The sequence below is a fragment of the Plecotus auritus genome, assembly GCF_963455305.1.
Source record: "Plecotus auritus genome assembly, chromosome: 1".
Classification (NCBI taxonomy): Eukaryota; Metazoa; Chordata; class Mammalia; order Chiroptera; family Vespertilionidae; genus Plecotus; species Plecotus auritus.
Window position 1 is genome coordinate 51,314,809 of NC_137770.1, and position 27,641 is coordinate 51,342,449.

Genomic DNA, 27,641 nt, shown 5'->3' on the forward strand with positions numbered 1-27,641 from the left:
CTGAAACTTACAGTTTCTCAGTTGGTATTTGGGCAACTCTAACTTTCTGTATAGAAAAAGCCTTGCCTCTCAAGGGAGAGCAAGGAGAAAGGGTTGCAGAGCCTGGAGCCTCTTGGCACTTCATACCCTGCTAAGTGCCTCCCCACCCCCTGCTTCCACAAAAAAAGCAAAGGCAGTGACCAGCTTGGCTGTAGGGCAAGCCCCCTTGCAGCTGGGTTTGTGATTTTCTTGGTCTTAATTTTTTTTAAAGGCTAGCTCTTGAGGGGTTGAATCTGAGCAAGTTTGCAGGGGGAGGGGGTCCTTCCTAATGCATTGTTTTCACTCTGCCCTCCATAAATCTCTTGCTAGATATTTGATTTTCATAACAAAGCTGAAGGCCCCAGGACCCTCTGGCATGCAGGGCAATGGTGATCCTTCCAGGACCATTGGCACTGCAAGGCGGTCCCACACACCTGAGAAATTGTGATTTTCTTTAAAAATTTTTTTGTAGATGAGTACCTTTTAGCCATCAGTTCTATCCCCAACAACACATCAGGGCTCCCTCCTCCGCTCTGTGGCTATAGTTGCTTAGCTGTATTCCTCAGTCAGGTCCTTGGGGTTGGGCACTCCCTGCGCCCACCACCTACCCAAATCCACTTGCTCTGTAGTTTTTGAGATTTCTTCATTTCACAGCCATGATGCCAATTCCTTTGGAATTGATGCGATTGTTTCTGAGTTAGCATTACGTACTAACATCTGTTCATACAAAATCCATAATATTATACCATTGGGAGTTCTCCTAAGCCCTGCGCACCTTCACGCATTGCATCCTGAGCAGATTGAAGCTAGCAGGACAGGCATAAAGGGTCCTTCCCTTGTGACCAGAACATGACTTGTGTCTGCGAAGTCTAAGCAAGTAAGGGTTGATCACTTATTCTACACACCTTGGCGTTTCCCAGTGATCTCACTCCAGACAGCTCTGCAGGGGTGGGCAGAGTGTGCCAGCAGCAGTGTGTTTTCAGGACTGCCTTAATTAACACTTTCCTGCTATTTTGGGTCTGTCTAGGACAGTGGTCGGCAAACTGCAGCTCGCGAGCCACATGCGGCTCTTTGGCCCCTTGAGTGTGGCTCTTCCACAAAATACCACGGCCTGGGCGAGTCTATTTTGAAGAAGTGGCGTTAGAAGAAGTTTGAGTTTAAAAAATTTGGCTCTCAAAAGAAATTTCAATTGTACTGTTGATATTTGGCTCTGTTGACTAATGAGTTTGCCTACCACTGGTCTAGGAGTAAACAAGATCTAGAGAGGTACAAGTCAGGTGACTAGGTTGGGTTCCAATTAAAGCTCCATTTTGCTTTGGAATGCAGGGGCAATAGGAGACAGCAGGATCCTGGGGTTTGCTGTAGAAGTGCTGAATGCCTGTTAATCGCAGTGAACCCCAACTACATAGAAACAGCCCCTACCATTAGCCAGAAGAGGTGTCCACTGCCTCTAAAGTAACTTCCATCTCAGTGCACTGGAAATGTACACTGGTAGTACATGTTCAGTGTCGATTCTCAGTGTTAGTAATCACTTTCAATGTTAGAAATATGCAGTGATGGTGATGTTATGTCAGAGTGGTTACTACGGATCATAGCCTTAACTTTTTATGCAAAAGATATAACTCTGTACCCCCTCCCAGTGAGCATGCATTTTTCAAAAATAAGTACTTCCATGGCAGCCTAGAAAGCATCTTCTCAAAAGAACTTGATTGTTCTTCTGATGCAACTCTCCTCCGTCCACATGCCTCTTGTGTCCCAGTCACCTCTTCTATATTCATATTTAAACCTGTTTTCCATTCCCAGTGAGTCGCCCTGACGTTATCTCCAGTGTCAGAGTTACCACGCTAGGACTAGAGTTTCTCAGACTGGGTGGAAGCTTGTAGCGCCACATAGCCAACATTGCTTTTGCCAGTTCACTGCCACCATCCCTGCCATTATCCCAAGGTGGGCAAATTCCAGAAACCCTTAGGGAGCCAGGATAACTAGGCACACCATCTGGATTGGCCATGTAAATAACAGGCACTTGGCTCTGGGGTTTTTGCTGACACCAGGGCTCCAGGCAAGTCCCTTCTAGAGGTTGATGGACAGTGACTCAGTCTTCCCCATAGTGGATTGGTAGGAATCAAAATGGGATTTCCATGGTTTTGTTTTCTTGTGGGATTTTTATTTTTTGGTGGGGGTGGGGGGGGGATGTATATGAACAAGAGGAAACCTTGGCCCTTCTGAGGGCTTGCAGAGTTTTGAGCAATTTTTTAGCCACAAATAAATCTTGGAAGTCTCATCAATCAAGCAGTCTTAACATGTTTGCCCTAACTCCTTTTGCAGGTGACTAAGTGAAAAAGAGTAGGTTTCTTCATTGTATTCAAAATAGTAAGTAGATTCCCTGGATATAGACAGTAGTAGTTGACATATTTCCTCAAAAAGCAACCAGGAAGTCCACTCCAGTATTTGTAGATCAGCTTACAAAGGAAAAAATGAACGTGTACTCCATATATTTCTAGTGTGATTTACCAAACTTGATGTTATTCAGAAACCTCAGTTTGGTGGACAATTTCTTTTATTAGTTTCCTTCTTTACTTCTCACAATCATCTTTCCAGTGCCATCACCACCTTCAAAGTCTCAGCTCAGAGGGCTATCCATGGTAGTAAAGGGGGTGCAATGCAGACATCCCAGTAACACACACGAGAGGACAGCTGTCCTGAGTGTCCCTTCCCCACACACCCCTCTTTCAGGGCAGCTGAGACCTTTTCAGTGTTCCTCTTCATGAGCTCCAGACCAAATCCCAGGCCAGCCCTTGTGCCGAAAGCTTTTTTAAGAGGCTTATCAATTTGTTAGGAATGTCTCAGGAAAGATGAGCCATTTCTTTGGGGGAAAGTATATTTATGGATGGATGTGTGTGGTTGCATTTGTATGCTTGTGTCTGTGTGCTCATTTGTGTGCATTTCACTTCCATAAAAACTCAGCCCAGGCTGCAGGGACATGTGTTGTGAATATCCTAGGAATTAAACAAGTAACAAGTGAGCTTCTCAAATTTAGTGTCATAGAAAGCTGGTTCTGGGAATGAGCCCCATTTATCAAGCAGAAGAATAAAGAGCAGAAAAGATAGAGATAGAAACCAAAAATATTATAAGCCCCCCCCCCCAATGGAAAATAATGTTGATTCATCAATGCCCATTTTGAATACATGCTCTAATTTATTATTATTTTGTTTGTTTCATTCATCTTTGCCCATTGTACTTTTAAAAAGATATTGGGATGTTGATTGCAATTTTTTTGAGACTAGATAATGTATAAATCAGTTGTGGAAATCAGTTTTAATTGATGTGTGGATGTGTCTGATCATTGTTAAATGCCTTCTTTTTTTTCTTACCTATTGTTTTAGATGTGTAATGTTGTTCATAAACCCTGGCACTGGTCACAAAGCTCAGCTGTGAAAATGAAACTTGTAGTATTTTTAAACATGAATGTCAATTTCAAGTGTATTTGAAATTATTCCTCCAGGAGAGAGATTTGTATCATCATTAGGAAAAACTCCTCTGCAGAGGAAGTAGCCTTCTTTGGAAAAAATGGGAAAATGGGTCTTGATAAGTTATCTCAGAGTAGCCCATTTCCTAGGGCACCATGGAAAACACAAATGTGATCTTTAAGTATACCTCTTCCCCAATTTGGGGAGGAAAGGACTCAGTTTGCACCCTTTTTGTATGTAAAATAAAATGTCCTACCTTTCTTGGCTAATTTTGTTTGTTTGGTTGATTTTTCTAGTTTTTATCTCCCCTGGCTCATTTGTAACTTAATAATCTGGCTAGAACTAACTTTGATAGGATTCAAACCTCCAGTGAATGAAAATAATGTCTGATACTTTGACACTCTTCATTTATTTGGGCTAAACATTGCCTTCTCTTCTGGGTCACTTTAAAAATGAATAGTCCTGCCCTAGCTGGTTTGGCCCAGTGGATAGAAGGTCAGCCTGCAGACTGAAGGGTCCCAGGTTCAATTTCCGGTCAAGAGCACATGCCCGGGGTTTCGGGGCCTATCCCCAGTAGGAGGCAAGCAGGAGGCAGCCGATAGATGTGATACATTGATGTTTCTCTTTTCCTCTCTCTCTAAAAATCAATTAAAAATCTAGCCCTAACCGGTTTGGCTCAGTGGATAGAGTGTCGGCCTGCGGACTGAAGGGTCCCATGTTGATTCCGGTCAAGGGCATGTACCTTGGTTGTGGGCACATCCCCAGTAGTGGGTGTGCAGGAGGCAGCTGCTTGATGTTTCTCTTTCATCTAATGTTTCTAACAATCTATTCCTCCCCCTTTCTTTCTATAAAAGATCAATAAAATATATTTTTTAAAAAATAAAATAAAAATCAATTAAAATCTAAAATAATCCTGGCAGAATTTGGACATTCACCATTAACATACTAGTTTCAATATTCCTGTGGTTCTTAGGTGGTGGAACACCAGGAAGTTAGGATCTGCTCTATGGAACAGCTTTGAATAGAGTTTTATAATTCTGCTCCACTAATGTGGAACACCTATACAGACAAAAGATATAACTGGGATATGCAGTATAAACTCATAAGGGCATATATTGGCCACAAATACAACTGCTAATCTGGCGTGATTGGTTGCATTTTTTCTGATGTTTTTTTTCCTTGTTTCTTTTCACTATTGCAGTGGTCGGCAAACCGCGGCTCATGAGCCGCGGTTTGCCGCTCTGTTGACTAATGAGTTTGCCAACCACTGCACTATTCAATTACTAGTAAGGATTTGTTTTTTTCACTGGCAGACAAGTAAAAACAGGAAAAACATTTAAGATCTTTATGAGAGAAAAACTTCACATTGAGACCATTTTATCCACCTAACTTATTTTTTTCTTTCAAAAGTGGTGGAAAAGGTGGGGGGAGAAGGCTGTTTTTATGCCATTTTAGCATTTGCTCCTCATGTTGAGAAGGCTACTTTGAAAATATAGTTTGGTGAACATTTTTCTCAGTGGCTTCGGTAGCAGTGTAAGATCTATGAGTGGGGAAAAGGGCTTCACAGACCCACCGAATTAAGGGGAAGGGAGTTGTTTAGAAGATCATCTTTGTCAGTGCAATGATTTTATCTAGAAGAACCTCCACCTGACTGAGGTGGTCTGGATTAAGGTATGAAGATTCAAAAATAGCAAATGTTATTTGTGTTTATGTGAGATTTTTCTGTTGAAGCTCTGCAGCCAGTGTAAAGAAGGACAAGTTAAACTTATGCCAGTGGCCATGCATAACCTGAAACTTAGGTCAGCACCTCATAGAGACCCAACTGCAGAGTTTAAGTAGAGAAACAGACATGCCTACCTACAATCTGGGCTGTGAAAATCAAAAATTTTTATAATTAATCTTTGAAAATTAGTTTTAAAGATGTTTAATAACATCATAGGTGCACGTTTTTGAAAGATGTACTTTGGTGTGTGTAAGACTTAGGTACTGAAGTATATATGTTGTAGACTGGAATACCTGAAATAGGGATGGGAAGGCATCTAACAACCATCCCTGATCTTTCTGAAGGTCTAGAAAAGGGAGACTAAAACTAAGGCCTTGGCATGCATTATTTCCCATCTGGGTGCTAATGTGACACTATCTCAGCGATTACTTGTTGAGCACTTAGCCCTGCAGCAGGTTTGGGGGAGCTACAGTATACACAAAATAAGTGCAACACAATCGTTGCTCACAAAAAAATGTAGTTACTTGGAAAAATAGGTAAAGTGTGCTGCGCCTGCATAGCCAAGGGTTCGGCGAGCCTGAGGGAGGGCCGGCAAAGGATGAAGAAAAGACAGACAAAGAGAATAATCTGGGTCTAGGTGGATCTTCTGTGCATGACTAAGACCACAGAACAGATCCAGACTGCAAGCTGATGCTTTATTTGATAGTCACAGGTAAACAAGGTAATTTACAATGTTCTTGTAAGTTTCACTTGTTTTGGCAGCACTTGCTGCACCCCCCACAGCCCATTAGCTACCTAGGAAAGATCTAGGGAGCAGTCACAAGATCAAGCTTAACTATGCTAAGAGGGCTGTGCCCTCTAAGCTGGGACTTGTTTGCTGGCTTTGCCAGCAGGTCAGTCCGAGGCTTAACCCTATAACCGCTCCCTACATCTCACCCTTCTTTTAATTTTAAGCTATTAATAATGGAAGTAAAACTTAAACATCAAGAACAAAGTTCTGACTATTAAAATATTAACAAAACAATGCCAATGCAAAACCCAATAACAAAACAATGCCAATGTAAAATCCAGACATGGTTATTAATAAAACAATGCCAATGCAACACTACAATAATAGAGAAATCAAACTACAGTCCTGAATCAGGGACCACAGACTGAAAGTAGAGGCAGGCATTTCCTCTGGACCTTCAGCTATATAATGATCACGAAGTTGTTTTCCTACCTTCTCCCATGCCTCTATATTTACCTTTTCTTCCTCAGAAAACCATGGGCAGGTTTTACTCACGAAATCCACAAAATCAAAAAGCTGTTCATACCTCACAGAACAGCCCCTTGCTTGGAGCATAGCCTTAAGCATGGGTACACATACATTTTTTCCCTGCAATCCTGAATTTCCCATGTTTTACACCTAGCTAGTACTACACCCCTACCTTACTTACTGCGTGTGCACGCTTTGGGGCCTCCTTTCACCTGACAATTGCAGTTCCCTCACACTCAGGTCCGCAGTGAGTGCCACTTGGGCCGAACTCAGCCCCGCACTGGGCACCACTTGTGCCGCGCCCCACAGCCAAGGGTTTGGCGAGCCTGAGGGAGGGCCGGCGAAGGATGAAGAAAAGACAGAGAATAAGTTGGGTCTAGGTCAGGGGTGGGCAAACTTTTTGACTCGAGGGCCACAATGGGTTCTTAAACTGGACCGGAGGGCCGGAACAAAAGCATGGATGGAGTGTTTGTGTGAACTAATATAAATTCAAAGTAAAGGAGTGGAGGGGAGAGCAAGAGAACCGGATAGAACAGCCGAACGGGCCAGATCCAGCCCGCAGGCCGTAGTTTGCCCACGGCTGGTCTAGGTGGATCTTCTGTGCGTGACTAAGACCACAGAACAGATTCAGACTGCAAGCTGATGCTTTATTTTATAGTCAGGGGTAAACAAGGTAATTTACAATGTTCTTGTAAGTTTCACTTGTTTTGGCAGCACTTGCTGCACCCCCCACAGCCCATTAGCTACACAGGAAAGATCTAGGGAGCAGTCACAAGATCAAGCTTAATTATGCTAAGAGGGCTGTGCCCTCTAAGGTGGGACTTGTTTGCTGGCTTTGCCAGCAGGTCAGTCCAGGGCTTAAGCCTATAACCGCTCCCTACGGTAAAGGAAGTTAGTTGAGCCCTAGCTGGTTTGGCTCAGTGGATAGAGTGTGGGTTCCATTCCAGTCAAAGGCACATGCCTGGGTTGCGGGCTCCAACCCCAGTGGGGAGCATGCAGAAGGCGGCCAATCAGTGATTCTCATCATTGATGTTTCTATCTCTCCCTCTCCCTTCCTCTCTGAAATCAGTAAAAATATTTTTTTAAAAAATATTTTTAAAAAAAGTTGAAAACCACACTAGATCCATGTATCTCTCTCACAATGATGTTTCTCTCTCTTTAAAAATCAATTTAAAATCTTAAAAAGAAAAGCCCTAGTTTGCTCAGTGGTTAGAGCATCGGCCTGCAGACTGAAGGATCCTGGGTTCAATTCCGGTCCAGGGCACATATCTCCGTTGCAGGTTCAATCCCCTGCCCCACTCATGGGCAACCAATCCATGTGTGTGTCTCACTTCGATGTTTCTGTCTCTTCTGCATCCCTTCCTCTCTAAAAATCAATGATCAATGAGAAAAATATTCTCCGATGCAGATTAACTTAAAAAAAAGAAAAAGAAAAAAACCACAGACAGTGGTTTTGCACATTGACTCATACAGCAATAGCATAGTAAGATTACAGGAGGGAGAGAAAAGTGACAGGACAAAGTCAAAAGTGGGTTTTGAAGCAAGTTTTGCAAGAAGCTGTGTAAGTCATACTCTGGGTACGCGTAAACGTGGAAACTACCACACACTAATCAGCCTTGGGCAAACTACGGCCCGCGGGCCGGATCCGGCCCGTTCGGCCGTTCTATCCGGTTCTCTTGCTCTCCCCTCCACTCCTTTACTTTGAATTTATATTAGTTCACACAAACACTCCATCCATGCTTTTGTTCCAGCCCTCCGGTCGTTTAAGAACCCATTGTGGCCCTCGAGTCAAAAAGTTTGCCCACCCCTGCCTAACCCAATTTTGTGGTTGACTGGCCAATAGGGAGAATTGTGAGCGCCTCCGGCCACTGTCCACTCACTTCCTAGCAAAGTATCCGCGCCCACCCCAAAGCCCTCCATTTCCGCAAAGTCAGAGCGGCCCGGCCGTATGACATGCCGCTCTGCATGCTGGGTTTTGTAGTTTCTTCAGAAACCCAATCCTCACGCTCTTTGAGGGGGCAACGCCTCCTGCGGCTCCTTTTCCTGTAGGTGGGCATTAGAGGGCCGGGGAGCCAATGAGGCGGCAGTAACGTGGCAGCCACCCACGAGCCCTCGTCTTCGCCCGCCCCACAGGGAGCCGGGCCCCGCCCCCAGGGGGAGCTACTATCAGGCGCAGACCCGGAGGGGGGAAGTGAAGCCCTCCTCCTCCTAGGAGGCCTGCAGAGGCCCCGGCCTCCCCCGCGGCCGCACTCGGTGGAGGCGCCGGGGCCCACGCCGCCCAGCCCTCACCTGCTTCCGGCCCTCGGCTGCCCGAGCCGTGCTCCCTTCTCCCCGTGGATGCTACGCCTCTCGGAGCGAAACATGAAGCTTCTCTTCTTCGCCGCCCTGATCGTGGGCTCCGTCGTCTTCCTTCTGTTGCCGGGACCTTCCACGGCCGATGAGAAGAAGAAGGGGCCCAAAGTCACCGTCAAGGTCCGGCTTCCCTTCCCAATCCCTGCCCGGCGAGGCCCGCCCTCCGCCGCCTGGGATCGGCCTGGGCATCCTGGGCTCAGGCTCAGCTCCTCGCTAGACCCCGGGCTGTGGCCTGGTGACGCCTGGATGGTCCTCCCCCATTCAGACTGGAGAAAGACCGACCCTCCCCGAAACCCCTGACCTGACCCAGGAGTTGTCCTCTGGGATGCCCAGCTGGGGCCGCACCCGCAGCCTCAGAGAAGTCCATTTGCAAATACCCCACAGGGCTGGCGAAGTGGTGAGAGATCACGTCTGCCAGATCGTAAATCCTTTCTCTGTTTAGGTCAAATTTTAACCAATTACAAGACACAGCAATATAGTTTAAACTTGCGTGGTTGTTGTTTTTTTATGCTGTTGTTTTGTTTTTGTTTTCTGATGTTACTTTCTAGAGCCTGGGAAGATTGTTACCCTTGTAGTCTAAGGAAAGTGTAAACAGGCTTCCTGGGAATTGGGCCTGGAATTTTCATTAGATTCTCATGGGATTTTTGTCACCACCAAAAACAGATTCAGAAACACTGCTTTAAAACAAGGCTGTTTTCTCTGCCATCCTCAGGGTAGCTTCTTGGGCTCTTCTTTCCCTAACAAGGCCCCTTTAATCAGGCTAAATTTAAAATGCTCTTTTTCCTCAGGTGTACTTCGACTTGCGGATTGGAGATGAAGACATAGGCCGGGTGGTCATAGGTCTCTTTGGAAAGACTGTTCCAAAAACAGTGGATAATTTTGTGGCCTTAGCTACGGGAGAGGTAAGTGGCTAGAGCAGAGGGAGTCAAATTCAAACTAACTGAAGTTGGCAAGTAACGCTGGCAGCAAACAGCGCAGAACGTGGCTCTCAGTACCAACTGACTGTTGCCGTGTTGGCAAGGGCAGCCCAGTATTATCATGTCTTGAATTTTTTAAAATGAGTCCAGAAATCTAGATTTTTATTTTTTAAATTTATTTTATTTTTAAATATATTTTTATTGATTTCAGAGAGGAGGGGAGAGGGAGAGAGAAAAACATCAATGATGAGAGAGAATCATTGATCGCCTGCCTCCTATATGCCCCCTACTGGGCATCAAGTCCACAACCCAGGCATGTGCCCTTACTGGGAATCAAACCGTGATCTCCTGGTTCACAGGTCGATGCTTGGAGCCACACCCGCTGGGCATAGATTTTTCTTTTTGAGAAAATGTCTCAGGCATTGCAATAACCAAAGAAAGCATGTCTGTGGAAACTATAGTTTGTGGCCGCAGCACCAAACTTTCTCTTAAGAGTAGGGGCCCAGAGATTCCCAGGTTTTAAGAAAACAGGAGTGCCCGATTTAAGAAAGTTTATATTCCAGCCCTGACCGGTTTGGCTCAGTGGATAGAGCATCGGCCTGCGGACTGAAGGGTCCCGGGTTCGATTCCAGTCAAGGGCATGTACCTTGGTTGCGGGCACATCCCCAGTGGGAGGTGTGCAGGAGGCAGCTGATCGATGTTTCTCTCTCATCGATGTTTCTGACTCTCTATCCCTCTCCCTTCCTCTCTGTAAAATATCAATAAAATATATTAAAAAAGAAAAGAAAGTTTATATTCCAACTTTTCATTGTGTCGGCAGGTAACCTTTTCTGGGGGTCAGTTTTTTTGCATCCGTTCTTATAATTAGAAAAAAATGAGAGGGAAAAGGCAGAGGCATTGTGTAAAGCAGAATTATATGAAGCCTGGGAAAGGTGTAAGGCAGGAGAATGCAGGCTAGCCCCTCCCGGCTCTGTGTGCTCCGAGCCTGGCTTGTGGTTACTGCTGGCTCCGCAGCACGTTGAATGATGACTGGCCAGCAGTGATGTCTCTCTATGAGCAGCAGTCGTTGTGGGCTGGATTCCTGCAGGGTCTGTTTCATGTCTGCCTGGTGCCTCATGCCACCTGCTCACCTTCTCATCCCTTTTCCTAGAAAGGATTTGGCTACAAAGACAGCAAATTCCATCGTGTGATCAAGGACTTCATGATCCAGGGCGGAGACTTCACTCGGGGAGATGGCACTGGAGGTAACCCGGGTCCTGTGGGCAGAGGGCTCTGTCAGTGCAGCCTCCCAGACAAGGTCCCTTCCTTCCCCGGCTCCAGGTAGGCCTGTCACCTGCATGGAGACCAGCTGTACAGGGAACCCAGTACAAAGAAGAGGGAGTAATGGGGGGTCAGGTGGACATAATTAGGTAGACTTGCTGGTCTAGGCCAGTGGTCAGCAAACCGCGGCTCACAAGCCGTGGTTTGCCGCTCTGTTGACTAATGAGTTTGCCGACCACTGGACTAGACGAAATGTTACCGTGTAGTTGGAAGCTGTGAGGATTAGGCAATTGTGGCATATTGTGTGCAAAGAGGTAAAGGGTAGTATATGACAGTGGTCAGCAAACTCATTAGTCAACAGAGTGGCAAACCGCGGCTCGTGGCTCGCGAGCCGCGGTTTGCTGACCACTGGTCTAGGCCTACAGCCTTGGTGACTTCTCATAGTACCTCGTGGTGGGGAGGGGAGCAAAGTCAAACACATGAGTAGGTGATTCTAGGTCAGGCATGCAAAGCCTCTGTGGGCAACCTCGGGAGCCCCAGCGAGGGTGGGCAGAGTTGCTTTCCTTGGCAGTCTCCTACCAGAGATCCTTTGCCAAGAGCTGACAGTCTCTCTGCATTGTTTGTGAACAGGACAGACAGATGCCCTGGACTAACCCACAGGTGGGTGAAGAGCCTGCTGTTCCCTCAGGCTGCATCTGTAGCTCACCCCATCAATGAGTATCTATTGGGCCAGGCTCTGGTGGGTGCTGAGGACACAAAAATCAGTGTGGCAGCAATTCCCTTTCACTTCCAGTACCTGAAAACTCATAAATTGGCCCTAATCCAGCCTTTAGGACTCGGGCTCTGTCCTCAAGTTATCACCTCGGTGGAAAGAAGTAGGAGAAAGCCTGGGCAGGCAAGCCATGCAAACAATACAGGATATAATAGTAGCTAGCAGCAGGCAGCAGTGGAGGAGATGGCCACGCATACACAACCCAGAGTTATGTGTTGTGGAGTCAGATACAGTTGGGTGTGACGTCTGCCACCTTCTTGCTTTTCAGCCTTGCAAGTGAGTTGTCGAGCTTTCGTTTTCTCTTGTGTAAAGTAAGAGTGGTAAGAATTATGGGTGCTGGGAGGGTTGGGTGAGATCTGGAGTGTAAGTTCCCAGTACGTGGTAAGTAAAGTCAGCCATTGCCAGAGTGCTGACAAGTGCCGAGCCTGCATGGAAGGAGTCACTTGGGGCCAAGGTTATCCGGAAATGGCTTGTGAATGTGAGGAAAGATTTGAGCAGGGTCCTGGCTGGGGAGAATATGAATGGGCAGAGAAGAGGCACGATTAAGTTGTGGGCCCAGCTGTGTTCAGCAGCAGGAACTTTGCCAAAGGTGGGGTCAGGGGAATGAAGTAGAGCACACTGCTTTGTCCTACCTGGAGGCTCTGCTGAAAACCTGAGTCGGGGGAAGATCGGTCTCAAAGGAGTTTGAGGAAAGTAATATGGCAGCAGGATTCAGGCTGGTCAGGGGGCTGGTGTAGCTATGCCTGGGTAGGGCGATGTGGGCTGGAACCCAGGCAGGATGGCCTTATGGGCAAGGGCAGAGATTCCAGGACCAGACCCCCTTTGGTTTGAGTTGCAGCTCTGCTGCTTCCTAGCTTGGGCACCTTGAACCTCTCTGTACCTCAATTTCTTCACCTTTGAAATACAGTTATTGGATCTTGCCTTATAGGAGGGGGTTTTTATGTGTAAAATGCTTGCAACAATTCTCTGGCATGGTTACTTAACCACCCTAAGCAGTGGCCATTTTTGCCATGGGAGCAGCAGGAATGGTAAGAAAGAATGAACAAATGATGGGGGTGGGGAATGACAACAGTAAGCAGAGGAAAAGTTGGCAAATAAATTAACTGATGTCCAGAGGGAGAGATTACTAAGTATGTTGAGGTTAACACGCAGAACTGTCCCTTTAAGTTTGGAACTCCTCGTATCTTGGGAAAGTGATTGGAGCAGGGGATGTGGATTTGTGGATTGTCTGGATAGCAGCAGCAATTGAAATCCTGATTTACAGAGGATTCTCACATGGGGAGGCTTTTAGCTGGCAGCCCAGCCAGGAGTCATTGCACAGCAGTGGGAGAGACCAGTTCATCTGGGTGTGGGCCTGAGAAGTGGGGCACAGGCTGGGACATGCCCACCCCCACCCACCAGGCTAGATTCCTGGTTTTCAGTCTTTTCCAACTTGTTACCCAAGCATGTCAAACGTGCAGCCCGCTGGCCGCGAGTTTGACATGCTTGTGTTACACAGAAGTATCTCCCTAATTAGCATCAGTCTAGGAAATTTCCCCACCTGGTTCCATTCTGTGGAACCACAGGGTGAAAATAGTTGTATTAAAGAGGAAAAAAAGGCTTTGAAAAGTGTTGAGTAAAACAAAGTGAAAATTACTTTATTGCTGGGTTTCTTGGGGGCCTCTGGTTCACTAGTTCACAGAGTGAATCTCTAGGAGATGGGAAAAGAGGTAGTATTTCTCCTGTATCTTAGGATCGCTGAAACTGTCTGCTCTCGGCTCCTTTTGTCATGTCCCCTGGTCCCTTATGGAGGGACACTTACATACATTCATTGTCACCTTTTATTTTCTGTTCATTTGTTGGTAAGAGGCTCTCTAGACCAAGCATGTCAAATTCGCATGTGGCCCACAATGAATATTTTTGTGGCCCAGCCAGTATAACGGTGTGAGCAGTTATTTAGAATTATGAAATTTCAGTCTCCTGTCAGATACCGAATTACCAGCATTCACCTGGGGTCAGTTTTGAAAGTACTCACTGTGAACAAGATTTCCCCCAAAGTAGGAGAGAGAGTAGCAGAGAAGAGATGCCAAGTATCAGGAGGAAAACATTAATTGTATCATTGCTCTTGTTCTTTATTTTTATACTATACTTTTCAAAATACTATGTTTCTATGAAAAATGAAACTTTTGTTTTTTTGTGGCCCACATAAACTTAAACCTTATTTGGCCCGTGGTAGCCTTTGAGTTTGACATGCTTGCTCTAGACCTTGCAGAATCCAATGGCAGCTGCTTCTGTGTCTTTTGTGCTCTCGGGAAGAAAAGCTAGTCAGCCATGACATTCCTCCTCTTCTGGAGGTTCTTACCTCTCCTGCCCCTGCATTCTGCATTCTTTCTCCACCCAGATCCTCCCATGCAGGCCTCAGGCCATCACCAAGGCGGGTCGTTAATATGTGCCTTATTTAAAAGCCATAAACTACATTCTCAGAGTAATCATTCATGGGGGCTATTCCCTAAATCAGTCTGGCCTCGTGCCCCACTTGGTCTGTCAACATGGTTTAGCTCCAAAGGCCAGAGGGTAGGAAGACAGCTCTTAATACCCCTGTACTCTACTTGAGCCTGGCCTGACACAGGACAGGTTGAGGCCCCAAAGACCTGCTGAGTTTGTGCCAACTCGGGTCCCCTGACCTACACTGTCTTTCTTCCCAGGTAAGAGCATCTACGGTGAACGCTTCCCGGATGAGAACTTCAAGCTGAAACACTATGGGCCCGGCTGGGTGAGCATGGCCAATGCTGGCAAAGACACCAATGGCTCCCAATTCTTTATCACAACAGTCAAGACAGCCTGGCTGGATGGCAAACATGTAGTGTTCGGAAAAGTTCTAGAGGGCATGGTGAGTTTCGGAGATGGGGGCTAAACATGGGCAAATCTCACCAGAGATAGGACAGACCTTGGGGCCAGGGCAACCTGTATTTTATCCCTTCAGACCAGTGTTCCTGTCTGTAAACCTGGGGGGATTTAAGACTAGCCTGCCTCGCTATGCTCCCAAGTCCTGAATCTTCCTAGGCCCCAGGCACAGGCCGGCCAGGCCTTGTTGAGGTTGTACCACTGCAGGGACCTCCCCATTCCATCACCCGGCACCACGTGGAGGTGTACAGGGCCCTTGGTACCCACTCCCCAGCCACTCTCCGCTCAACCTGGGTCTTACTTCAGAGGATCAAGTTGCCTGCATCCTTTTGTCAGAACTGGGTTCTCCCTGACCAAGATTCTAGGATATTGGTGCCTTGAGGTTTGTACACTGTTCATCACATGAGAGTCTCAGTCCTCCCTGACCATGCACTGGGGCCTGTCTCCCTTGAGTGGCAGATCTCCTGACCCACCCTGCCTTCTTGCTTCTGCCCTTTCTCCCAGGAAGTAGTACGGAAGGTGGAGAGCACCAAGACGGATGGTCGGGACAAGCCCCTGAAGGATGTGATCATTGCAGACTGTGGCAAGATCGAGGTGGAAAAGCCCTTTGCCATTGCCAAGGAGTAGGGCCCCAGGGACAGTTCCCTCTTGAGCGACTGTGTTTGGGCCTGTTGCCCTCCCTTGGGGGTGAAGACAGCCCTCCACAGGGCTCTGCGCTGCACCAGCCCTAGTGCTGATGTCTGACAGAGCGGACCCGCCTCTCACATTCCATAGGCCCAGTTTTGTAACAAACTTCTACCAATGCTGACCAATTAAAAAAAAGGTGGGTTTTTTTATAACCAGTGTGTGGGCTGGGTTCTTGGGCCCGCAACATCGCTGTTCAAGTCTATGGCCCAGCCTGTCTGGGACTTCTGAGGAAGTGGCTGCTTGTCCCGTCCTTGGGCTCCAGTCTGAACCTTTTCCCCAGATGCTACCCACAAACGGTCAAGCTTTTGCTTCTAAACTTTGCCAGCTACTATGCCTCAACCTTTGCTTGCCTCCCCCCCTCCCCTCCCCACAAAGGTGAAGAAATACACCTGTACCTTTTCATAGCCTACCTCCTAAATTGACTCTCCCTTTATCCTCATCCTCTGTTGTCCCTACCCGGAGTGCAGGTCTATCACCCCAGCCATTGGTGCAGTTGGGTTCTGGGCCTGGGGTGGGTAGGTCCTGGGTCCAAGCCAAGGGGGACCCCACCCCTGTCTCTTATAGGGCTCAAGTACAGAGGCACGTGACTGTCCTGGCAGGTGGTCCAAAGGCCTCTGGGTTGGTCAAGGCAAAGGTGCAGGGTGACAGGGAACCTCTGGCTGGGTGTCAGCTGTGCTGGTGCTGAAGCTGTAGAAGCCCTGGAGCACGCCGTTCACCACCACGTTGGGCAGAGGCTCTGGGACAAGGAAAACAGGAGGAAGGGGAATAGGAGGTGTGGGACGGCCATGGTCTCAGGCCTGCAGCTCCCCGAGCCCCTGACAAGGCAGCAGTTAACAGCTGGTCACCTGAAATGAGACCTGGGCATTCCCAGTTCACATTCTGTTCACATAAGCCAGGCTGACGGGGAATGCAGACCAGGGAGCCATGTTTGCTGCACCAAGTCTGCTTCTGGAGGGGAATGCACAGCAGGCCCCGAGGCACAGCAGCAGCAGGGCAGGCATGGTCCCGGAGAAGGGCAATAGGAGGGGGCTGCTGCCGAGCGGTCCTGGGAGCTGAGAAATGGCAAGCTCACCCCCACTCCCACCCTGATTCCTGGGCCCTAAATCTGGGTTATAGGTCAGAGGCACCCTCTCACCTGGGGATGAGATACAAATGTAGGGGTCCACGCAGAAGCTGATGACAGGCCGGTGATACAGCTGCGAGCTACGAGGAGAAAAGGTCTTGAACAGTGGAGAGTGAGGTGGGGCAAAGTTTTCTATTGGGTAAAGACTGGGAATTGAGATAACAAGGAAATCGGTGAGTCGGCAGTGGTGTCAGGAGCGCCCACAGGAAAACCTGGACCAGTAGGATGGGCAGGGCAAGCCAGGGGCCACAGACCAGCCTCCCGGCCTATGGCCACCAGGGGGCAGCGGGTGCAGGAAGAGTCTAACTTGCCTGCAGTCACTAGGCAGGAACTCCCCAGGGCTCTGAAAAGAAGAGTGTGAACTGCCTGGGGATGCTCAGGGGAGCATGAGGAAGGGGTGGAGCAACCAAAGACCAGAGCTTCACCTCCCACGGGACCACTGCTTCTATTTGTAACAAGCTCAGTTCCAGTGGGTAACCAAGGCTATAAAGAAAACGGCCCCCTGCCAGGGTCAAGAAAGCTGACAGATGAAGGGGGTTATGTCTCAAGGCCTGGCAGATGTGAGCCCCTAAAGCCTTCACCTGCTTGCTGCAGAGAGCTCCTTTTCCCCCCAACACTGGGGCCTCTCATGCCAAGCCATGGCCCCTGGAGGTGCTCACTCACTCCCAGCTGCTGGCCTTGGGGTCTGTGGGGAAGTGCCGAAGACTCAGGAACTCCAGTACCTCCTTGGGCACATCCCGGTTCAGGTACAAGATGCCCTGGAGAGGAGCACAGGAAACCCGTCAGACACAGCAATGTGACACAGCCCAGTGCAAACTGAACACAGGAGTCCTGCCAAAACGATTACAAAGTTCTAGGCAGCCAGAGTTTAAACCAAATTCAGGGCCCTTCTGCACACTGGGCCCTGGGTGACTCCACAGGTATGTGCCCACGAATCTCCCTGGCCTGTAATCTGGCATCCCTGTGCGGGGAGGAGGGAAAGGTCCCAGCCCGACATCCTCATCATGAGGGCAATGCAGGATCTCGCCCAGGAGGGGAAAGGAACTAGTAGCAGGTGACGCCAGTTCAATGAAAGTTCAAACTCAACTGAATTCAATTAATTTTCATTCTGAAATTACTGCTTAGAAAATTGAGGCTTGGGGTAGAAAAAATCATGCCCAAGACATGCGTCCCCCGGCATCCCATGCCCTCACACGTCTCTGGGTCACACCTCTAGTCCAGCAGGCTGGGGGCAACAGTGAGACCAATGCCCACCTGGATATAGGCCTCCAAGCCCTGCCGCCGCTGCTCCAATCCTCTGGTCCTCCAGTGGGGCAGGCGTTTCGAGGGGAATTCGGGCACCTTGTACAATTTCTTGATCTGCGGTGCGATCACAGTGTCCCCACTGAGCCCTTAAGCTCCCTTCACCCTAGCAAAAGCCCTCCCCAGCTCCCCCACCCGCTCCGTATCCCCAAAACTTCAGGCTCTACCCTAGGATGGACGCGGGTGAATGCGGTTGGGACAGGGGCGAGAGAGGGCCCAATACACGCAGACGCCCGAGAGTGGGCGCAGGGGCATGGACAGTCCCGGCTGAGACCTGTCCCTCTGGGTCCATCCGCAGCCCGCAGGGAGGTCAGTGCCCAGGACCTGAGCCCTCCGGGGAATGGAGTGGTAACAAGGGTGGCAGAGGCGGGGACCGCAGCTCGTACGCCCGCCTCCCAGGGCTGGGCAGGAGCCCGGCAGGGGTCTGTCGGTCGGCGGCGCCGCCTCACCCGCTTGTGTAGCGCGTGGAACTCGCTGTAGCGCCTCGGCACGGTGTGTCTGCGCCCGCGGTACCGCACTTCCACTCGGAACACCTGCGGGGCGGGAGCCAGCAGGCGGGTGCGTGAGGCCCCGCGCCGGACGACCGCCCACCCTCCGCGCTTAAAGGCACAAAGCGGCCTTGGAGAGCCGCCGCTCCCTGGGGACCCTCGCGCGTTCCCCACACTCTCGGGGGAAGGGGCGGGCGGACCTGCCCTCTGCTCCTCATGAGTCCGGACCGCCGTCCTCAGGGCTGACAAATCCAAGCGCCCCGTGGCCGTCGGCAGGCGGTCCCCCGACGGTCTGGACCGCCGCTCTAGGAGCTCCCAGTCCGTGGCGCGGGATCCCCATTGCGCTCGGCACCGGCGGGTCCCCGCGCTCCTTCCAACCCATTGCTCCCACTCACCATGTGGCTTTTCTCTGGGCTCTGCCTGGGCGCCTCGGCCTCCGGGCCCACGGACGGAATGTGAACTTCCAGCATCCGCGCCCCAGCCGCTGCCCCTGCTCGCGCGCTCGCAGCCGGAGTTCTCCTGGCGCAGCAGAGACCCCAACGGGGCCGGCCCCGCCCCTCAGCCTCGGCCCCGCCCCATGTGGCCCCGCCCCGGGCGTGTCCTCGCTCTGCCGGGTCTTGCGAGGGACTGATTAGGTTACAAGCAGCGTGGCGGGAGCAGAGAACCGCCCTCAGAGCCATGTGGGGTTGCAGTGCGGGTGGGGACAATTTGGCCAAGAGGCATCCGTTTGTGAACATTCACTGAGCGCCCACTGACTGTCAGAAATGCGGTGAGCCAGTATTTCACCTGCTCTTTGTTGAACACCTTACTGAAGACTAGAACCTGTGGGCACTGGGCATGGAGGGAGCCGAGCGCCTACCTTGGGGGCCAACCAGGGACATTCCTTGTATTCCTCACACCTGTCCCAGGCTGCCCCCATCCTCTTTTCCCCACCTTCAACTTGGCCCCTGTGAGAGCGGCCGCGCCTGGGTAATTGGACCCCATCTGGATTTTTTTTGGTTTTGTTTTTTAAATTGATTGATTGATTTTTAGAGAGAAAGAGACATCAACTTGTTGTTCCACTTATTTATGCATTCATGGGTTGCTTCTGTATGTGCCCTGACAAGAGCTCCAACCTGCCACCTCTGGAGGATGTTCTATTGGACAAAGCCCCCATCTGGTTTTGATGTGCCTCTCCCCCAGCATCCACAAGCCCCTTCATTCATTAGTGTTTTTGTGTTTGTTTGTTTTTGTTTTAAATCCATTCATTTTGCTTCAGGCCCAGTTTGCCAGGAAGAGGCAGTTTAAGGTCTCCAGGGGTGGGCAAACTTTTTGACTCGAGGGCCACAATGGGTTCTTAAACTGGACCGGAGGGCCGGAACAAAAGCATGGATGGAGTCTTTGTGTGAACTAATATAAATTCAAAGTAAAGGAGCGGAGGGGAGAGCAAGAGAACCGGATAGAACAGCCGGATCCGGCCCGAGGGCCGTAGTTTGCCCAAGGCTGTCTTAGACTCTGCTTTGGGGGTCGGCTTGGATTTCCCAAAATGTGTAGACCTGTGCTCATCTGCAAAATTAGGATAATGTGCCTCTCCCAGGACAGTGTATGGGAAATGAGCGATATGATCCCTGTGAAGCCATCAGCGGAGTAAGTGTTGAAAAGATGGCAGCCTGTGGGCTTGTCCTGGAGGCAGGTGGGTGGTGGAGTACAGGGCAGTCGGTGGGGAAGAGGGACTGTGGGAAGACGGCTGGCCTAGGCTGCTCTTGCCCACCGCTCTGGGCAGGGTCTTCCTGGGCATGTGGCAGAATTCAATCCATAACTCTCTCACCCCCTGTGATAGAAGGATCTCTGCTCCTACCTCTCGGCCCCCCACCCCTCAACCAAGAGGGAGCTGTTCCATTCAGCAGAGTCCACTCCACTGACTTCCCATACAAAGGCCTGAGTGGGTGGTGGAGGCAGGGATGGCCCCGCCTGAAAGGGTTCATACCTAGCAGGAGGCCTGTGGTGGGAAGGAGGAAGCAGAGTATCTGAGTGAGGTTGGGGAGCCACTGGCTCACTCCATCCCCCCTAGTACAGAGGTGCTTCTGAGCTGGAGCAGAAACTCTCCATTCCCACCTCTGCCCCCACAGAGGCTGAAATGATGGCCCCAAAATGTGAAAAGCAAGCCCCCCCAATACTATGTCCCACACTTTCTTCCCCCGATTCCATTATCACAAGGGCCCTAGAATCAGGAAGCTGAAACTCCCTGGAAGGGAAACAACCCACCAGGAGGAGAAGTGCTAGGGTTTCATTTCCTCCCTTACACTCTAGGGCCCCCCGTCATGCAGGTGTTACCAGCAAGACCAGGAGACCTTAGTTCTTGTTTTTTGAAGGAAAAATTTCAATCAATAAACAACATGTAGAAAAGCAAACAAGAATTTATTGACCACAGCAAAAATATACGTAGGACAGTAAAACAAGGAAGGTCGTAGAAGAAGCAATAGGAGGGCCTAGGCTGGGCTGCTGTGGCTCACTGGGAAGTCAGAGGAAAGGGGGCCTTGAAGACAGGGTTAGGGGGTTAGCTCAGGATGAGCTGCCAGCTGCCCATTGTTCCCTTGGTTACAAGTCTCATGGGGTCCCTTAGAGATTAGGGGTTACATGCCTGTGGGGGAAGGGGCAGGAGTGTGCTCCCTGCAGGGACCCTTCATTTGCAGGAGTTTTAAAGGCTAGACATTTAGGTGAGGTCTTAGGGGAGAATCAATAGAATATTCATCAGCTTTATGCTGATGCACCAAAATGAGATTTAATCTTTTAATTTGTCTGTCTTGGGTGTGGTTGGCAAATGGCACTAATTAGATTTCTGTTATCTGTCTCCCTGAGTAGGGTGATTTAAGCTATTTACCCTCTGGTTGGGGAGAAGTGCAAACCATTTACTCTTAAGTATCCTTGCTTAGGGAAGATAGGATTTACTAGGTGGCTGCACACTGTTTAACTGTCTTAGTTCCCCTATTCCCTATTCCGCTTGTCCTGAAATTTTCTTAGCTTCTTGCTAGTCTGTAACACAGAGACCCTGTTCTGCTTGTCCTACTGTCTGGGACCCCCATACCTCTAAACTTCTTGGTCACCCATCCTAATGAGCTTGCCTCTCTATCTCTATTTTTAACCCCTAGAAAACTGCTAGTCTCTGAATGGATCTCCATTTTCCCATGCCTCCCTCCATACTTAGTCCATTCTCTACCTAGCAGCACAAACTATCATCAAGACATCTGCTTAAAACCTCCCAAAGGCTTCCCACTACTCTTAGAACAAAACCCACTCCCCCCACCACAGTCTACAGAGCTCTAATGACCCAGCTCAGCCTCTGTCTCTCCTCTTACCTCCTCTCCATGCACAGTGACCACCTTCCAGTTCTTTAACCCTAATGAGCTCTTTCCTGCCTCCGGGCCGTTGCACTTGCTGATTCATCTCCCTGGAACACTAACCCTGACTGGTCACCTGATGGGTCTAGCTTCAAACTTCCAATATTGAGCCTAAAACTCACCTCTCAAAGAGGCCTTCCTTCCTGATCATCTTATCATATCATCCTGTCTGTGCACTTACTCCAACATGTAGCTGCTGTTTATTGTATGTCTCCCTAGCTTCCCAGACTCTGAGCGCCATCAGGCCAGGGACCTGGCTGGTCTTGTCAGTGTTTGCTGCCATGGTGCCAAGCATGTAGGAGACACTCAAAAAGTAATTGTTGACTGAAAGACTATATGAATGAATAGCGGAGAGGGGTGTTGGGGAAATTAGGGAGAGGACGGAAGGCCTGGGAGAGAGGCAGGAGGGAGTGGGGTTACCAGGGGGTTCTTAGAGGAAGGCCAGCATGGGGATAACAATGGGAATGTTCTTCACGCCTTTAGAGTTAGATCTATCTCTCTCTCTCTCTCTCTCTCTCTCTCTCTCTCTCTCTCTCTCTCTCTCTCTCTCCAGATTGCTGTCCACCTTGGTATTTGCTTAATTTTCCAGTGTTCCTGAGAAGCCTCAAATCCCTGGATTTTTATCATTAGTTACAATTAAAATTTGTTATTTTTTTCCCATCACCATTTATACACAGAGAGACTTGATACGACTCATTTGTAAAATTCCACAGCATTCCATGGTGCTGAAGTGAAGATGCATGGAGAAAACCCAGACACATTTAAGATGTCTTTGGGGAGACAGAGCAAATTATGGAAAATAGTTTCCTGAAAGGAGATGATGGAAATCCCAAAGCAGTTATTACGTTCAAAGGAGAAGTTTATTTTCTGTGCACTTGAGGCACTGGCCAGCTCCGTCAGCCAGACTCGGTATGAGGGTGTGGAGCCATTCAAAGTGACTCCCATTTTTAGAAAGAGTTGTCTTCCTGGACAAATCCGTGTCTTTGTTCTGTCACTCTCTAACACATGAATTTAATGTTCAAGTTTCTGGGGGAAAGTTGGTTAAAAATACTGGTTGGTCACATTTTCTTGGCCGGGGTGTTTTCAGATCAGATTATAGAGCAGTGGTTCTCCAACGTCAGCAAGCAGCAGCAGCAGCCACATGGCCTGGCGGATCTCAGAGGGCCCTGACCTGCTTTCTGAGTGCCTGGGCCTGGCATGGAGCCTCACAAGTTCCTGGCGATGCTGACTTGGGAACCACATTGTAGACACTGGTCTCTTAACTCCCACAGCAGCCCTGTCAGCGAGCTGGGCCCCACTTACTCCACTGTGCAGACGTGCAGCCTGGAGATGAGGATCAAGGCCCGAGCACAGAGCAGGAAGGCCTGCGGTTGGCGGTGTGCCCCCTGACAGGCCCCCAACGTGGGGGAGCTGGTGGCTGGGTGGGTCACAGGTGGGCTGGATCCCTGTTCCTGGCCCCAGCTGGAGCCTCGCCCCCCTGCCGCCATCACACAAAGCCCCTTTCACTGGCCCTGCTTTTGCTGGGCTGCATGTCTGCTCAGGAGGTTTGGTTATCCCTGTTAAGAAAACAAACAGCGCCTGAGCCTTGGGCTGGCAGGCGCTGTGGGCACAGAGGCTGGATTATTTCCTCCGGGCAGGTGGCCAGTGGTGGACTGGCCCGGGGACCCAGCCCCCAGGGGCTGCCTGAGCAAGGCTGGGCCTGGACTGCTCCACCCAGACTGGCTTTGGTTACGTGGGCAAGCATGGACCACTCCCTGTGCCTCAGGGCCCTTATCTGTAAAAGGGAGAGTTGTGTGGATTAACTGACATCATCCTTTAAAGTGCTTAACATGGGGCTTGCCACACAGTAAATGAATGTTAGTTATTATTTGACTGAAGTATATGAATTTGCTGTTTCTTAGGCCAAACTGTGGACTGTTGGCAATTACGTGATTTGTCCTATATATTGTTACTGATTCAACTTTGAAACAATAAAAACAAAGGCTACTGTTCCTTGTTTAGTATCTTGAGATTGAAAGGTTAGCTTTTAAAAAAAAAAGCCTAATTAACTCTGTGATCAGGATTTTTCTGATTTTCTCAATGTTGTGCAACCAAATAAAGTAAAAGAATAAATTGGAAGCAGACATTTGTGTAAATTAGCAACTATCCTGTTCATTTTAACAACCTCAAAGCATTACTGCTTGCCTTTTTAATAGGTACATGTTGCCCTAGCTGGTTTGGCTCAGTGGATAGAGCGTGGGCCTGTGGACTGAAGGGTTCCAGGTTCGATTCCAGTCAAGGGCACATGCCTGGATTGTGGGCTGGATCTCCAGTAGGGGGCATGCAGGAGGCAACCAATCAATGATTCTCATTGATGTTTCTATCTCTCTCTCCCTTTTCTTTCCTCTCTGAAATCAATTATATATATATATATATATATATATATTGACTTTAAAAAATAAAAATAAAAAATAAATAGGCACATGTTGTCCTGGCTGGGTAGGTCAGTTGGTTAGAATATACCAAGGTTGTGGGTTTGATCCCCAGTCAGGGCACATACCAAGAATCAACCAATGAATGCATCAATAAGTGGAACAACAAGGCATGCTCTCTCTCTCTCTCTCTCTCTCTCTCTCTCTCTCTCTCAAGTCAGCAAATAAAAAAATAAGTACATTTTATACATTTGAAATAATAATAAAAGGATATTTTTGTTTTGAATATTGGTCTTTGGTGTAGATGTGTAAAAATAGCTCTGCTGCTAAAACATTTTAAATTATTGAGCTAGTCTATTTTATAAGTTTTATTTTTTTATTGGGCAATGTTCCTCCTTTTTTATTTTTATTTATTTTTATTTTTTTTAAAATATATTTTATTGATTTTTTACAGAGAGGAAGGGAGAAGGATAGAGAGCCAGAAACATCGATGAGAGAGAGACATCGATCAGCTGCCCCCCGCACACCCCCCACTGGGGATGTGCCCGCAACCAAGGCACATGCCCCCGACCGGAATCGAACCCGGGACCCCTCAGTCCGCAGGCCGACGCTCCATCCACTGAGCCAAACCGGCCAGGGCAATGTTCCTCCTTTTTTAAAAAATTTTATTTGACAAGTGTATTTTTTTTTACAATATACAAAATAAATCTATTACCAGATTGCAGGTACAAAATAATTAGTCATTTACATGCAATAAACATTAACATTTCAAGAAAAAAAGGATTTTAAATATAATATTATCAAAACTGTACTACCATAGTATAATATTATAAAAGTTGTAGGACATATTTAAAATCTGCAAATTACAGGATTACTTCTATTATATTCTAAATTTTTTTTTCCTCTGGTTCTATTTTTGATCATCAGTTTATGTTGTTCATTCTATTCCACAAATGAGATCATACGATATTTATCTTTCTCTGACTGGCTTATTTTGCTTATCATAATGCTCTCCAGGTCCATCCATGCTGTTGCAAATGGTAAGAGTTCCTTCTTTTTTACAGCAGCGTAGTATTCCATTGTGATGTACCACAGTTTTTTAATCCAGTCATCTGCTGATGGGCACTTAGGCTGTTTCCAAATCTTAGCTATTGTAAATTGTGCTGCTATGAACATAGGGGTGCATATATCCTTTCTGATTGGTGTTTCTGGTTTCTTGGGATATATTTCTAGAAGTGAGATTACTGGGTCAAATGGGAGTTCCATTTTAATTTTTTGAGGAATCTCCATACTGTTCTCCACAGTGGCTGCACCAGTCTGCATTCCCACCAGCACTGCACGAGGGTTCCTTTTTCTCCACATCCTCACCAGCACTTGTTGTTTGTTGATTTGTTGATGACAGCCATTCTGACAGGTGTGAGATGGTACCTCACTGTCGTTTTGATTTGAATCTCTGGGATGATTAGTGACTTTGAGCATGTTTTCATATGTCTTTTGGCCTTCCTTCTGTCCTCTTTCAAAAAGTGTCTATTTAGGTCCTTTGCCCATTTTTTGATTGGGTTGTTTATCTTCCTTTTGTTAAGTTGTATGAGTTCCCTGTAAATTTTGGAGATTAAACATTTATCAGATAACATTGGTAAATATGTTCTCCCATGCAGTGAGCTTTCTTGTTGTTTTGTTGATGGTTTCTTTTGCTGTGCAGAAGCTCTTAATTTTGATGTAGTCCCATTTGTTTATTTTCTCCTTAGTTTCCATTGTCCTAGGAGCTGTATCGGTAAAGATATTGCTACGACATATGTCTGATACTTTGCTGCCTATGGATTCTTCTAAGATTTTAACGGTTTCCTGTCTTACGTTTAAGTCCTTTATCCATTTTGAGTTTATTTTTGTGTATGGTGTAAGTTGGTGGTCTAGTTTAATTTTTTTGCATGTATCTGTCCAGTTTTCCCAACACCATTTATTGAAGAGACTGTCTTGACTCCATTGTATGCTCTTGCCTCCTTTGTCAAATATTAATTGAGCATAATGGCTTGGATCAATTTCTGGGTTCTCTATTCTGTTCCATTGGTCTATATGCCTGTTCTTGTGCCAGTACCGGGCAGTTTTGAGAAGAGTGGCTTTGTAATATAGCTTGATATCTGATATTGCGATCTCTCCTACTTTGTTCTTCTTTATCAGGATTGCTGCACTTATTCAGGGTCTTTTCTTATTCCATATGAATTTTTGGAGAGTTTGTTCTAAGTCTGTGAAATATGCGGTTGGTATCTTAATAGGGATTGCATTGAATCAATAGATTGCTTTGGGTAGTATGGACATTTTAATGATGTTGATTCTACCAATCCATGAACAAGGTATATTATTATATTTGTTTGTGTCTTCCTCTATCTCTTTTTTTCCACCTCCTGTAGTTTTCCGAGTACAGGTCTTTTACACCCTTAGTTAAGTTTATTCCTAGGTATCTTAAATTTTTTTGTTGCAATGGTAGCTAGGATTGTTTTTTAAGTTTCTCTTTCTGTGAGTTCATTATTGGTGTATAAAAAAGCCATATATTTCTGCGTGTTAATTTTGTATCCTGCTACATTGCCAAATTCATTTATTAAGTCTAGTAGTTTTTTGATGGAGTCTTTAGGGTTTTCTGTGTACAATATCATGTCATCTATGAATAATGACAGTTTTACCTCTTCTTTTCCAATTTGGATGCCTTTTATTTCTTCTTCTTGTCTGATCACTATGGCTAGCACTTCCAGTACTATGTCGAACAGGAGTGGTGAGAGTGGGCATCCCTGTCTTGTTCCTGTTCTTAGGGGAACTGGTTTTAGTTTTTGCCCATTGAGTATGATGTTGGCTGAAGGTTTGTCATATATAGCCTTTATTATGTTGAGATAAGCTCCCTCTATTCTCACTTTGCTGAGAGTTTTTATCAAAAATACGTGTTAGGCCTTAGCTGGTTTGGCTCAGAGGATAGAGCGTCAGCCTGTGGACTGAAAGGTCCCAGGTTCGATTCTGGTCAAGGACACATGCTGGGTTGCAGGCTTGATCCCTAGTAGGGGGTGTGCAGGAGGCAGCCGATCAATGGTTCTCTCTCATCATTGATGTTTCTATCTCTCTGTCCCTCTCTGAAATCACATATATATATATGTGTGTGTGTGTGTGTGTGTGTGTGTGTGTGTGTGTGTATGTGTGTGTGTGCATATATATATATATATATATATATATATATATATATATATATATTTTTTTTTTTTTTTAATGGGTGTTAGCCCTAGCTGGTTTGGCTCAGTGAATAGAGCGTCGGCCGATGGACTGAAGGGTCTTGGGTTTGATTCCAGTCAAGGGCACATGCCTGGGTTGCAGGTTCAATCCCTAGTAGGGGGTGTGCAGGAGGCAGCTGATCAATGATTCTCTCTCATCATTGATGTTTCTATCTCTCTCTCCTTCTCCCTTCCTCTCTAAAATCAATAAAAATATATTTTTTTAAAAAGGGTCTTGGATTGTGTTGAATGCTTTCTCTGCATATATTGATATGATCATGTGATTTTTGTATATGTGATGTATCACATTTATTGATTTGTGAATATTGTACCAGCCTTGCATCCCTGGAAT

The 27,641-nt window shown here is 47.6% G+C and overlaps 2 protein-coding genes across 2 annotated transcripts; one reads left to right on the forward strand and one right to left on the reverse strand.

Annotated features, from left to right (window-relative positions):
- The first annotated feature begins 8,532 nt into the window (after positions 1-8,532).
- PPIB (peptidylprolyl isomerase B) lies at positions 8,533-15,489 on the forward strand. The gene is made up of 5 exons (XM_080687184.1): positions 8,533-8,938; positions 9,607-9,720; positions 10,886-10,979; positions 14,452-14,636; positions 15,155-15,489. Exons 1-5 carry the CDS (start codon positions 8,804-8,806, stop codon positions 15,275-15,277), a joined length of 651 nt encoding a protein of 216 aa, XP_080543310.1. The 5' UTR covers positions 8,533-8,803; the 3' UTR covers positions 15,278-15,489.
- SNX22 (sorting nexin 22) lies at positions 13,379-18,754 on the reverse strand. The gene is made up of 6 exons (XM_080687197.1): positions 18,646-18,754; positions 18,212-18,295; positions 17,715-17,819; positions 17,124-17,218; positions 16,473-16,540; positions 13,379-16,073 (listed from the first exon to the last, which is right to left on the reverse strand). The coding sequence occupies exons 1-6, from the start codon at positions 18,718-18,720 to the stop codon at positions 15,961-15,963; spliced, it is 540 nt and encodes a 179-aa protein (XP_080543323.1). The 5' UTR covers positions 18,721-18,754; the 3' UTR covers positions 13,379-15,960.
- Positions 18,755-27,641: the final 8,887 nt, after the last annotated feature.